The following is a 14,843-nucleotide window of genomic DNA, read 5'->3' as shown; positions in this document are numbered from 1 at the left end:
CTCTAAATGTGTCTTTTAGTGCTGAATATTTACAAATGTCTTCTGCATTGCAGTTCCTGGAAAGCCTACTATGATGATCAGCACCACCATCGGGAACACTGCTCTAATCCAGTGGCAGCCCCCTAAAGAAATGGTTGGGGAGCACATGGGATACCAACTGCAGTACAAGAGAGCAGAGGAGGAAGCTTTCACCATTAAACACTTCAAGAAGACAGATGATCACTTCACAGTCACCGGCCTCCACAAGGGTGCTGTGTACATCTTCAAACTGTGTGCCAAAAACAGAGCAGGGAACGGGGAGGAGTATGTAAAAGAGATCAGCACCCCTGAGGACATTCCCAGCAGCTACCCGCAAAATCTGAGCGTGGTCGGCCTTACTGCTACTTCCACCAAACTGGCCTGGGACCCGCCTCCTCTGGCTGAAAGAAATGGGAAGATTGTGAAGTATGTGGTGATGTACCGAGACATTAACAGCCCGAACAACAGCACCAACGTTACCACAGATACACAGATGACCATCCACGGTTTGCAGCCTGACACAACCTATGACATAAGAGTCCAAGCTTTCACTAGCAAGGGCGGAGGACCTATCAGCCCCAGCATCCAGAGCAGGACCATGTCCACCTCCATGCCAGGTGAGAACCACAGGCTTAGGGTGCATCTACTAAAATATCGGAATCTCAGTGATCTCGACCTCAAGGTCAGAGCAAGTTTTCTGAAAATCGCGTGACTGTGATAACTTGAGAACAAGGTGAAACTGAAAGGTGTGTCTACAAGCAGGGTGAGGCTAGCACTGGAAGATCCCAGTATTTTTTAGTTCTGTCCTCTCTACATAACTAGTTAAAAAAAATGTAACAGAACTTTATCAGGGAAAAAAATAATGTTATGTTCAGTTTCAACCCCCTTTTTTTATTCTTGGGTTTTACAAGAGTAACTTTGTATGACTCAAAGTGAAAAATAAAACAAGTTTAGACATTAAGTAAAGTCACAAGTGACTTTACTCCACTGACAACTTGGAGAGTTTTTATTTTATTTATTTAATAACCATTGCCTCTAGCTGGCATTGGCAAACTGGAGCCCTGTAGGATTCTACTCTAGAGATTTTAAACAAGGACTTTCTGGCCATATTTGATGCAGGAAGCAAGCAGCTAGTTCCTGTGAGTGTTTGTGAATCTCACACTATTAAATCCACTTAGTTCACGGAGTTAGACCTCATTATAGCAAACTATCTGAAAACAGTTAAAGATGCACTTAAATCGTGTCTGTGTGTTATTTATTACAATTATCTTTTCATTGGAAACCTTTTGAGGTGACAACCTCACGAAGCTGGTTATGATATTGACAAGAGGGTCACCAATGCAAGCCAGGAATTTTAAATATGAAGAAACTCATTTATATTTATATAATTTATATTTGTTTACAGTTTCCTACATAGTCCATGTGTGTCATTGTCATCTTTGCTCACTGCTATGGTAGTTATTTGATAATATTTGGATATGAGGTGTAAGCCTGGATTCTATTGGTGCATCATGTAGATACCTGCTGATTAGCATAATTCACTAATTGGAGCACAAGCTTTCTTGGAGTCTGTTAGTACAATTAAATGCACAGCAAGCCATAATATTTTTCAGCTGATTGCATTAAAATTGCAATTAAAGTCATTAAAGTCAAAACTGCAAGCTGGCATTTATCGAGTAGACATCTGTCAGCTGGGTTGGCACACATGGAAAAGTTTTCATGCCACTGATAATGTACATTTTAAGCCTTAATACAATTGAAACAAGTGAGTTGTATAAAAAATGAATAGGCAGGACATTAGTGGACATTAGAGAAACAGCAGTTTTTGGTCATTTGTTATTGCCAAAAACCTGTTTGTGCTTTTTATGAGTAGTGAAAATACATAAAAACTCCTGAGCAAGTTGGTGTGTCAAGATTTATCTGGTAATGTTCACCTTGTCTTGCTTTTCTTGCACCTCCTCATCAGCACTGAAGCATCTCAGTCATATTCACAATCAAATTAACCACCTAATAATCATCCAGATCTTCCCTCAGTGTTTACCAAGAACTTTGGTGTGAAGGCTGTGACAAAAACCTCGGTCCTACTGACGTGGGAAGTGCCAGAAACATACAAATCTCAAGTGCCTCTCAAGGTAAGCTCAGCGCTCTCAGCAGACAGAAAACTTGTTCATGTTTTGGATGAAACAGAGAGCTGGATATTAGTGACTGAAAAACTGACATTTTTCAAATCACAGTGATAATTATTACAGTAGAGTGTTTCAGCTCCTACAAGTGCAAGGTGTACATTAACCTCTATAACTGCATCCTTTAGATTCTGTACAACCAGCAGAGTGTGGAGGTTCAAGGCAACCTGAAAAGGAAGCTGATCACACAGCTGCAGCCAGACACTGATTATTCGTTTGTGCTGATGAGCCGAGGGAATAGTGCTGGCGGCCTCCAGCAGCAGGTCTCCATCCGAACGGCTCCGGACCTTCTGACAGTGAAACCAGCTCGATACCAAATAGATGTAGAGGAAGGTGGTGAAGTGACTATCAGCCTGCCGAAGGTCCCGGCTGCAGCAGCTGTCAGGTCAGTGCTGACAGTTTGTCTGTTTTAACAGTGACAGTTTCAGTGATTTGGACTGCTCATACATTTCCACATCTCAGTATTGGTGTGTTAGAAACCGACATGTTGGTTTTTAGGCGCCAAGAGCGTTGAGTGTCAAGGTATCAACTAGTCCTGTCAGCTAATCTGAGCAAGGTTCTAAAGACTGTATGGGCAATGTCTTGTCCACTGCATCTATAGAGTTTGTGCTATGCTATTTTCCCCAACATACACTCTGTGTATTAGCAGTTCAAAGATCTTAAAAAGCCAGACCATTCTGGCGTGTTTCACCAGCCATTACAACCTCTCTTTATTTACTCTTTGTCATGTTTCACTTCACAGCAAGCCAATTATCAGAAGCAGAAGCATTTTTTTAAGGTCAGAGTACTTTTAAGAGCAAACAAGACAATCAAACCTCCGGGCCAGCAGCTCCATGATTACAACGGAAAACCACATGACTATATTAACAGTGACCCCACTGCAACTCGTAGCCCTCTCATGATACCAGAAAGCAATTCTGGAGGTAATCAGCGATAAGAATCCCAATGCAAGTGATGCATTTCACAAGAAGTTTATTTCATATTATTACCCAGCTTGGTCAAGAAGACAAGCACATAGAAATGATTAATTGTGTTTCAAGTGTTTGTTTCTCTGAAGAGATAGCCCACAAGTAAGCAGTAATTAAGAGGAGTGGAGTCAATGGAGAAAAAGATGCTAATGTCCAAACCAGACCTTTTCATTAGGCTCAGTGAATCCATCTGTGTTTAAGAGAAGGTTTAGAAAGTTTATAGATCTACAAGATGTGCTGAAACAACATTATACACATACATACATATAAATTACATTTGACTGCATTTATTTAGTCTTTTAATACGTCTTTGATTCACTTTGTGCTTCTGACTCTTGTGTTGTGGTAACAGGTGAATTTCCTCATAAATTTATCACATCTTCTCTTAACATTGAAGCTCTGTGTGTGTGTTTGGTGCGTAATCATATATGGGTGCATTATATGTTTTGTGCAGGTGGTACTACATAGTGGTTGTCCCTGTCAATACAGCTTCTCTGAGGAGATGGGAAAACCCTGAAGACATGGACATACAAGAGGTGAGCGGATGTTTGATTTCATTGTTGCAGATAATCTTAAAAACGGCTCTTTTATCAGTTGTAATTATTCCCATAAATAAGATCAGCTGGCAGTCTTTATACAGTGTAATCAGTGATAAACAGAAGGCAGCCAGATGACGTTGGAGACATCTAGCAGAGCAAAGAAGTGTACATAAAATCTCCGGATGGAACAAGGATTTTGTAAACACTGGGTAAAAGTAAAAAATGAAAGATATACAATTTAGAAAAAAATGTTGCTTTATTTTAAATTTGATGACAGCAATGCGTCTCAAAAAAGGTGAGACGGGGGAAACAAAAGGCTGTGTTACCGCAGTGATGGTATAAAAAAAAGAAACTCTAACTGGAGGAACATTTTTTAACCAATCAGGTTAACTTCCAGTAGGTCAGTCACACGATTAGGGATAAAAGAGCATCTTGGAGAGGCGGAGCTTCTCTACAGATCATCTACAAGTTGTATAACAATTTCAGAAAAATGTTCCTCAACATAAAATTGCAAAGACATTAAAGAGCTCGTCATCAAGGCCAAAACTCAGTATTGGAGGCCAGTGGTCTTTGTGCCCTCGGGCAGCACTACATCAAAAACCGGCATGACTGTGTCATGGAAATCACGGGCCCAGGATCACTTCCAGAAACCACCATGTGAACACAGCTTACAGTGCCATCCACAAATGCAGGTTAAAGCTCTATCATGCAAAGACATTTGAATATGATCCAGGAACACTAAAAAAAATCACTCAGCCTGGTATCAACTGGGAAATTAGCTAAAAAACCAGAAGCTGTTTTTGTAGCAGGTTGTTTCTTTCTACGGGGACTAACTCGCTTTTGGAGCCAGCCTCAAGTGGCCATTAAAGGAACTGCAGTTTATTGTTCTTTTTTTATTGCAGTTAAATTTACCTATTAGTTGTAGTGTCAAGGGTAGAAGCAGCAGTAAGGTGATAGAGGGCTGGCATAAGGTGGAGGAGGAAACCTACTGGCAATATGCATGAGACTGATAACACTGAAAAAACGGGTGATTAAAGCTGCTAAATTAAAGCTGAAATGTAAGTTATTGCAGTGCGAGTTTGTGCACCTTCAGTGCAGGAAAATATTTCCAGCAGTATAAATGGGAATCAGTTTTTATAATTTAGTGGCACCTTGGCAGGTTTTGAAACATGACCGACACCTTCTGATCCAGAAATGCTGTGATTATGAATCAGCTTCTCAAACCACCCTCTTGTGTCGACTGCAGCGTTCTTCGCCTAATGTCGTTCCATGCTTTGTGTTTTAGCTTTGTTTTCATTTACATGGCTTCATGATGGAATTTCACAACCAATCAGACTGAAAGACTGAAGCCCTTCTAGCATCCCCGAGGCTGCACAATTCATTACATGCAACAATTTGAAAAGGTTGGGAGGGACAAACAATATTCTAATGATTTTACTGTTCTCACCGTCATGCAGTCAGAGATACTAAAAATGTTGCAAGGCTAAACAGAGGCGATTAAAGAAAAATCACTGTGCATCATTATGTGGACTGAGGAATATTTGGGCTGTATATAGAGTCGCCACTGATGGTGGCAAAAGGAAATTTTATCTTTGATTCAGTCTTATTTGCTGCATCTCCCATAATGCACACGGGGTGGTGCGGCATCACTTTTATGCTTGGCCCCTGTTGTAAAAGATATTGGGTTAATGTTGAGCTAAAGGGAGTTAAGTAGTTAATTTTGTTGAATCTATAACTCAAAAATGAATTTAGTTTTTCATAGAGTAAACCAACTGCAGTGCATCATTCTGAGATTTTGCTTTGTTCTTGCTGTAAAACTGCGGGGCTGACACATTAACTGCTGAGTCAACTCTGCTCCTGAAACGTAAAATAACAACTAAGAAAACGGCGAAAGATTTAAAGAGAGAAATGGGCCTTTTTTTGCTTCACCTGCAACTGTATATAATTACCTAGTGTCAGTAAAAATCCATTAGCTTTGATTTTATTGTATCTCTTCCAAGTCCTTTCTAACCTACAACAGAACTGCTGCTTAAGGTGTCATTTACATACATGAGGCGCTGCACTGCGTTGTATTCCCGTGAGCCTTTATTGAGCAAGATCTAAAGGAGATGGGCTTTTACAAGTTTTACTACGCCTGCAGGCAGACTGATAAGGTTGAGCTGTGCAGTAACTGTTATGGGTTTGTCATTAATTCCCTCCCCTGACAAATTATGAAATGCATTAGTGCATCTGTGTAAGACTAACAAAACTGAAGTGGATAATGGTCTAACAATGAAGGTAAAGCTCTGGAGTCTGGTATCTTATAGTCTAGACCCTTGTTTGTTTCATATAACTGGAGAGTTGCAAGTTGCAGCCATAAACTAAATAAAATATAAAAGATGGACTTTCCAGGTCTTAAAAAATTAAGCCAGTGTAGAAGCTTTAAACCTGAATTATTTCCAAGGGTCAGATGGGGGTTACTCCTCATTGCGGTACAGACTGTATAGAAATCACTTGAAAAAAACAATGTATGACTGGGGTGGGCATACCTTGTGACAGACAAGTAGCTAAAGTATCCCTTAGTTTATCAGTCAGAGTTTCAATAAATTACGAGGGAGACAGCCACAATGCTAAACTTCAAGCTTCAAAAGAGGACTTTGCAAACCAACGGTTGATGTCACACTGGCAGCTATAATGGATTTTATGGTGTTTACTATAATGGCTAGTATAACAGTGTCTTTAGCTTAGAGTAAGTGCCTCGAGACAAATGCCGTTGCAAAATGGTTCAAAATAAATAAAACTTACATGAAATTTAACTTTTGACTGGGCATGTCGAAAAACATCCAAAGAAAGTGGTGCAAAGGTGTTTCTAATAAGATTTTTGAACCAAACTAGTAGGACTCTTTCAGTGTAAAGGTGTAGCAGGTGTATGTCTAAGGCAGAAACTAGCCACCACAGCTATGTCCCAATTCATAGGGCGCATCCTTTGGAGGCCACATGTGAAGGCCGATTACGTCACAGCCAGGCGACGAAGGCTGTCCCAATTTGAAGGCTGCTCCAAATGCGTCCAACAAATGCATCCTTCATTTCTCTGAATTTAAAGGGTGGGTTGGGTGTATCCTTCGTGGCCCAACCTATCCCAGGATTCACAGGATTCCTCGGTCTTCGAAGGAGACCGAGAAGGCCGGTTCCTCCGAAGGATGCGGCCTATGAATTGGGAGCTCACATCTCATTTTGGCTGCATGTAGAGCTCATGACCATAAACGAGAGCTTGAAATACATTCAAATAATTCAAAAACTTGCCTTCTGGCCCAGCTTTCTTGCCCCTTCACATGGGGCAACAACTGTTCCTTAGCTCAGAAGCAGCAATCCGTGCAGAACCATTTCTTTGGACTTGAATTCAGCCGTCTCAGTGCGAATAACTGATTAGATCTTTACAGGACTTTAGGATCGAAGATGCAAATCTGATGAGTTTTTGCTAGAAATTTTACCTGTTCTTTACGAAGAAACAGGAGCGGTCAGATCAAATCTACAGATACTCCTGTGCATCAATTACAGAACAAACAAACACATTTCTACTAGCATCCATACACAGTAAAGCCCTAACCAATGCGCCCACAGCTCTTCATACTGCTTTCTGGCTTTTTTTAACCTTTTCTCCTGATCTTTGACAAAGAAACATGTTCACCTACATCCTGTGGCGCATTATTGATTTGTTCTGCTGTCAGAAAGGGGATTTCATTCTAATTGATTTGTGCTCAACCACACATTTTTGGTATTTTTTAGTTTTCCTGAATCCAGCTCTTTCTCCAAACACTGATAACTGGAAAAACTCAACAGAAACTCTTGAACATATGCAATACATGAATCGGGGGTTTTGTGTGCATAAAACAACATACAGTTATGAAAGAAGCATTCAGTGTGCAGTTACATTTGAACATGGCCAATATGAGCGCTGTAGAAAGGCGATATGTTGTACATGCATCGTAGAATGGTGGCATACACAGTTTAAAGCTGAGTCTTAACGTCTCTTTCTTTGTTTTTTATAGGATGCTGACGCATAAAGACTGTGTACTTCTACACAAATGATAACTATAAGTATAAGTCTAAATGTGACCTACATTGTATTTTTTAGTCTCTGTTAGTAACTCTGGCCTCCACGTTTTATATTCCCATTATTTTGGAGCTATTGCAAACAGTAATGGAGTTGCTCAGTGTCTGTTGTTTGTGTTTACTGGTCACTATTGCAGCTTCCTGTTCTCTCTACTGCAGATTGTTTTGTTCACTAAAATGCAGATCACTATCTGGGTTTGGCTTGAGAAAAGCACTTCACTTTAGTGGAGTCATTTTCTAATAGAGATGGATGGCAGCACATCAATCTTGTCATTACTTCTCTCCGACTAATAAAGGGAGGCCAAGTGCATGTTCAAATCTGGTCATGCACAATGTGAAATGCTTTTTATTATGTCTTGTGTGATTTATCCATATATTTGTATTATTTTTTTGTTTGTTTTTTAGTTGTTGGTGACAGGTCAGTCAGTAGTTTTCTATTAATTCTACAGAACTTAATATTAATATGTATTTATTTATCGTCCTGAGTTGGAATGGTCTGTGGCATGATTATAATGTTACAGAGATTTCCCTTTTTTATATATCCTGGATGAGCCTCCTCGTTATAAGCCCTGCTTATTTAGGACATAACAGGGTGATTTTTTTTGTAAGATAACATGTATTAATGGCAATTTAAAAATGAAAGCAAGACGTCCCTGCAAACCAAACATACAGCTAACTGCAAAAAAACACAAATTCAAAAGCCATGTTAGGTGCTTTCCAGATGGAAAGGGAGAATAAATATTAGGAGTAATTCAGCTTATAAAGGTCCAAATTCCTTCCAGCAGCAGTGTTTGAGTTTATTAGTTATCTAAGAAAGTAGAATATATCTTTGGCATATATCACAGTGTTTTGGGTTTGGGACAACTTTTTCTGAAACACTTTTTCTTATGAAGTGTGGGGAATGTAAGCAAATTTGGAGAAATGTAGACTTATTGAAAGTGTGCGTAAAGGGCTCAAATTATCTGCCAGACAGCCCTCACAGAGTTAATGTTGGGGATGGGACCATGGACTCCCAAGCAGGGGGGATAAGTCAGGTGAGATGACCAAGGACTGGACCTTAAAAGGAAGGAAGCAGAAAGCAGCATCTGAAACTGACATAAGGCAAGGGATCCAGAACCTTCATCTGTGATGATTTTAAGTGAAATATTGTCAACCGGCTGTTTGTTAAATTTCCTTTTTCTTACAAAGTGGATGTTTGAAATGTCAGTACCCAAAAAAGGAAGCAGATGTATCCATATGATTGAAGTTACTTTGCTGCAGACAACTGTCCCCAGTATGTCAGTGTCACCTTGAATATTGTTGGTTTGCAGGGACGTGTTGGTCTAAAATGACAGAAAGCAGGTGGTTGAAAGACAGGTCTCTGTCTCTCACACACGTAAGTGAACACAGAGAGCAGCTGAGCTTCAGTAATGAAGCCATGACCCTCTGTGCTTCCTGAATGTCACAGAAGGCCTTCAGACTTTATAAATTCAATCCTGCTAATTGTAAGGCGTTTGGCATCCTCCAACATACACCTTTCACCAAGTACAGCACTTTAAAAGTACAAATTTATAAGATAGAAGTAACATTTTTACGTGGCTCAAGAACAAAATAAAATCAGATAAAAATAATGAAAAGGTTTATTGCTTTAATTTAGATTGAGAAATCAATTTTCTAATATGCTTTTGCAAATTGCAGCTTTGATCAAACTGCTGAACAAAAGTGTAAAGCATCAGCAAAATAACAAAAGCAGCAGCATGATGAAGCATCATTTTGAACAATAACATTTCATAATAAAGTGGTTTAACTAATATCAGCATCCTGTTTGTTTGCATTTTTACACATTGCTCATCTTTACTGATTCATTTGACTTTGTTGACCAGTCACGCAGAGGTTTCAGCAATTTAGTTCATTCTAATCAATAAGACAGATGCTACAAACTGCAGAGTGTATAGAAAAGGATGGATATAACCCTCATGACATCCCCCATTGGCTTTTGTCTCAGTGGCATTGTTGCTTTGTGGAGCCATTAGTTTCTTGCCTGGTTATATTGTTAGCATTGTTACAGCAAGACATGCAGACTTTAAACCTTAATAAAGTGAAAACAGATCAACAGGTAAAGGTGGTTTGGATTAGAAATAAATAAGAGTAAAAAAAGTAAATAAAATGGAAGAATCTTATACTATAACTGTCACAGAGAGACAGGAAAAGAGAGCCTTCATCTACAGAGATGAGGTTTGTTATGCCATCTTGTGTCACCATGCTCCATTGTCATGTCAACTCATAATATTTTGTTCCTCTGGTAGCTTCTGGAGTCCGACGCTGACAGCAGCCTGCAGAGAAGGAAAAGACAGAGCAATGACTTCCTGCAGCCCTACATCGCTGCCAAGCTGGATACGCTCCCTGAGATCTTCACTCTGGGTGATGAAAAGAAATACAGCGGCTTCTACAACAAACCGCTCCCTGGACAGCAGCAGTACCGCTGCTTCGTTTTGGCTGACCTGACGGACCACGAGTCTGTGAGTGACCTCTCTGTATTTATGAACATGTTCAGCAGCAGTGATGCATTTGGAAGTGGTTCAGTGGTTGATCTCTGAGGCCAGGGCTTCAGTACATACACTGATTTCTTTAAAAAGAGCACCACCCCACCTCAAAGCACGGCACAGACCCACAGTACACTGTGAAGATGATGCAACGTCCACAAGACTCTTTGGCTTTTTCTTTGCCATCGTAAGGCAATACAGCAAAACTGAGATTAGTGTTGGTAAGTTTTCAATATACCAGCTGGTTCTGTCCATACAGTGTATATTCTATAAGTCATCCATTTGTGTAGCCTACAGAGAGTCTGAGTGCTGTCGTCAGTGGTTAGGGTTAATTAAGGGAATTCAGGGTAAGAGTAAAGTTTGCATTCAAACTTCCTCTTTATATGGAAGTTTCACCTGACATAACCAAATCGACCAAAAATTTATCCAAGAGTTGAGTTCAAAGATGAAATCTTTTTGTTTCCAAAGCTAGCTTGTTTTGCATGAGGCTAAAGTGCAACACTATTATCCCTGAGTAGTTCTCTTTCTCACCTGCGCCATCAAACAACAGGAGGAGCATCCCTAAAGCAGGAATGTTACCCACATGACACAGCAGCAGTAGCTTAATTGTTATCCATGTATCAAAGCCATGATAAATTGCAATTGGGGTTGCTGTAGCTCAGGTGGTAGATGGTAGAGCAGGTCACCTATTAATATGAAGGTTAATGGTTCGATCCACGTCTCCTCCAGTCTGAATGCCAAACATCCTGGGCAACACCCTGAGTTGCTCTCCGGTGCATCCATCGGAGTATGAGTGTGCGTGTGTGCGTGTGTGCGTGTGTGTGTGACAGAAAGCACTTAGATAGAAACGACATAGAAAAACAGTGCTTGTGTGAATGGGTGAATTAGGGGAGTTGTGTAAAGCGCTTTGAGTGCTCAGAGTAGAAAAACTCTATATATAACCCCGTCCGTTTACCAAGAGATTTGAGGCCAGACTAACAATCTGTATCAGTGCAAAACCCTCTTTTGCCATTAAAAAGTTACTGTGAGATTTTACTAAAGAGGTGCAGTGTCAGTTTTGTGACTAAAAGGTGTGGAAGTATTTTTACAGCTTGCCTTAGTGCATAAGTATTTGTAGAAGCTTTCCTTCTTTGGGAAAAGAAATTTGGAGCTCATGTAAATGATTCTTACAAAACCTATTTAAGTTCATGCAGTGCACTTTACAGCAAATAGCACAGAATTTAACCCTGAAAAAAGCAACTCTTATTTTGTTCCCTGTGGTTGTGATAGTTGTCTCTAGAAGTGTTCATTTATTAGGAATTAGAACAGGAGACGTTATAGAAATGAGTGCTGAATTAACACAGATGGATGGCTCAAAGCTATGAAGGTGCTCCCTAACCTTTGGCTGCCCTGTGCCAGTGGCTTTACAGTGCTGCTTGCAGTGTTTCCAGTTTTAAGTTACATTTCTACACAGATCAGTCTGGTGTCTCTTGCTTGTATTTTCACAGCCGCGTGCACACAATGAGCAGATTTTGGTTAACTTCTCTCTGGTATCAGATCTGTTACAAACTGAATAAAAATGCAGAAATGTGTCAAATTCAGACCTGAAGTCTGTTAGATTCATATTTGAATCCTACAGTCTGTACATTTTGACTTGCACGCAGTCTCACACTTAGCCTGCAGAAATAAAGAGCATGCATTTAAACATATAACAAAGTAATAGCAATGTCATTAACAAAGACATTAACGATGTGACATCTTCTTCTACATATCATACAGGTCAGTAATGACAAACAGATTCATAACATGGATTCATTTGTAATAAAGCTGCGATCCTGTGCTCTAACTGGGCTGTCAGAATTACCCAGAGAATGAATGTCTCAAGCTACAAAACTGTGCATCGTCCACAGCAAGTTCTAACAGAAGAGTTTGTCTTCCAGGCAAAAACACATTGATGTGAATTTCCAGAGAGAAGCACAAAGATAAAACTCACATCCTGATTGGTTCAGCTTGTATATGTACAGTGCTCTTGGTAGAATGCTGATCATCATTTAAACAAACTATTCATCTTTATAAATTAGCATGTTGTTAGTAGATCACCAACAGAACTTCCCACTTCCATCGATTGTGGCATCACGCTAGTTTGCCCTGGTTAGTAAATCTGCCCGTCGATGTTGGATTTTCAGATCTCGATAATGGAATAAACACTGTGGCTAACTGAGCAGACCTATCCTTCTTAGAACAGTGGGACTGTCTGGAAGGTGAATGTGCTCATGTGACCACCCACAATTCACAAACTCAGCAACAAATATGTGCATTAATAACAATATAAACATTAAAACACAAGAGAGAAATTATCGCAAAGATGCACCAAAAACAGTAAATCATTCATCAGCTTAGCTTCAGCTGAGGACCAAGTCCTGGAAGAAATGACCGTCTAGCATCATTTTTTTTTTTTACCAAAATGTATTTTTGAAAGTTATTTGTGCAGATTTTGTATTGTACATCTTGATGAAAGTTGTATATTCACAGGTGGATAAGATTCAGGAAATAGAAACAGTAACAAGGACCGTTGTTTGATATAATGCAATAGCCATGCAATGAATGCAACCTGTGGGACACTTGTTACTGTGGACCTTGCAGGGCTCGTTCCTGTGGTGGTGTTGTACTGGATTGCAATACGCGCCTTTTCCCCCCACTGCTGTGTTTTAGTGCACATGATCAATAGTCAGAATAAAATGTGGAAGAAAACAAATGGATTCCCCCGAGTTTGACCATCTTGCCAACAAAGTGCCCGTTATGTTTTATGTTATGTAATCCTTCTGCACTAATGTACCATCTGAACAGACACAATACAGCTGCTGCTACCACGTGAGGGAGAAGCAAAGTCAACTATTAGAGTGGATTAAGCTGTAAGTTACAGCCTGCCTTGTATGCAGCAGTGCTGTGTCAAGAAAGGTTCGCTGAGACCAAGGCTGCGCTTGACACCTCTTGCTCTTTAATAAATCATAAATCTGCAGCAGGGGCAGGGAACAGCAGAGGCAACGTGGATGGTTTTTTAATATGCTGCTCTATTGCTGTTTTGTCTGCATTTGTGGCCTTTAAAGTTGTCAGATGAATAGTTCTCATAAAACTGTGGAAAAACTTCATTTATGGGTCACATTGTGGTACATACAGCTGCAGTGCATGTTCCATACTTCTTTGTAATGCTGAATGAATAGAGCAGAGTTGGTTGTGAATGGCATTGTTTTTCCTCCTTCATGTTTTCTATCTGTGGAATACACGAGTAGCCCTTCAAGCAGCGCTGCACACATGCCAAGCACGTCGCAGTGATGCGAATCATGTCCTTGACTCATGCATGCATCTGCAGGTATATCTCCCAAGCAGTTAGGCCGTGATCCCCACTGTCACTCACACGCACCTTGCTTCAAAGAGCATTAAAACTTCAGACTGCTTCTCTAATTTGAACTGCTCTTGTTCCCCGGAGCAGTTGCTCGCCCTCGTGGCATCTGCATTTAAATGTGTTAAGATCTATGGAGAGGGAGGAGGTTGGTCCAGAATAGAACACAAGGCTTCTGGCTTTAAACAGTCTTATGAACTATTCGCACAAACACAGTGATGCACCAGATCGGTAATGATTCACTTGGAGTAAGGTGTAGGGGGAGGTTAAGGTTCAAATCTTTTTATGGAAAGGCCTGTGAAAGAAGAACAAAAATGCATGTGCGAGGTCTGATCAAAAGGTTCTGACAAATCGAAAGCCTTACCTGATTTAGATTTGGCTCATCTCACATTCAACTTCATCTTGTTCCAGCTGACTTTTGTTTGCTGTGCAAGTTTGAGGTCCATGGTGAAGAACACAGAGTGGAAGTGGTTACAGTGGCAACTTCCATGACCTGAAAATAGCAGCTGAAGGATGAAGGATGTGGTTTTGGATTTTTAGGTCCTGTGTCTGAACTATTTTAATCATTCCTCATATGAGGCTTAAATTGAAGTAAAGCATTTTCTGAAAATGTGCTTGTACTAAGCTGAGCCCAAACCATGAGCGTGTTATGGAGAGCTGCTGGATGTTAACAGGATAAACCTGCATTCAGAGTCTCCTTGAATGGGTTAACCCAAGTCAGGCTTTCATGACTAACCACTTTTACCTCTTGCTGACCGGACTGCCCAAATCCTTCACATGGTGTTAATATTTGCCTCAGCTCTTGTCTCGCCCCGCTCAGTGAAGACATCGGGCCCACTGTTGGTTCTGCTCAGTGGAGAGTTACAGGGTTTTTGTTAAATGATCCAAGGTCTTGGCCCCACTATGTAAAGTGCCCAATGTGACATATGTTATGATTTGGAGCTCTATGAATAAAACTGAAATGAATTGAGCATTTAAATGTCATTCAAATATCAGTGGCTGAAAGAAGTGTGAGATAAAAAGGGCAGATGGAGAAATGAAAGTAAGCTTTTTTCAGGTTATCAATGGAGGAAATTCAGCACATTCATCAGGTTTATCTGCACTGAAATACGCTGCAACACGAAGTCTGTCAGTGAGTGAAG

General features: G+C 40.3%; 1 protein-coding gene across 11 annotated transcripts in view; it reads left to right on the top strand.

Annotated features, from left to right (window-relative positions):
• The window catches only part of ptprfa (protein tyrosine phosphatase receptor type Fa), a 335,895-nt gene that overhangs the window by 262,795 nt on the left and 58,257 nt on the right, over window positions 1-14,843 (top strand). For 7 of the 11 annotated variants that reach the window (XM_039598488.1, XM_039598487.1, XM_039598494.1 and 4 more), the window contains 5 exons: window positions 54-635; window positions 2,041-2,150; window positions 2,330-2,586; window positions 3,624-3,705; window positions 10,086-10,298. In XM_039598488.1, the coding sequence (XP_039454422.1) occupies window positions 54-635; window positions 2,041-2,150; window positions 2,330-2,586; window positions 3,624-3,705; window positions 10,086-10,298 (1,244 nt within the window). The remainder of the gene's footprint in view (window positions 1-53; window positions 636-2,040; window positions 2,151-2,329; window positions 2,587-3,623; window positions 3,706-10,085; window positions 10,299-14,843) is intronic. The other 4 variants (XM_039598496.1, XM_039598495.1, XM_039598493.1 and 1 more) reach the window with 1 other exon arrangement.

Source organism: Oreochromis aureus, linkage group 15, assembly GCF_013358895.1.
Source record: "Oreochromis aureus strain Israel breed Guangdong linkage group 15, ZZ_aureus, whole genome shotgun sequence".
NCBI classification, from domain to species: domain Eukaryota; kingdom Metazoa; phylum Chordata; class Actinopteri; order Cichliformes; family Cichlidae; genus Oreochromis; species Oreochromis aureus.
Note: the sequence above shows the minus strand (reverse complement) of the source record. Positions and strands in the feature narration are given on the sequence as shown.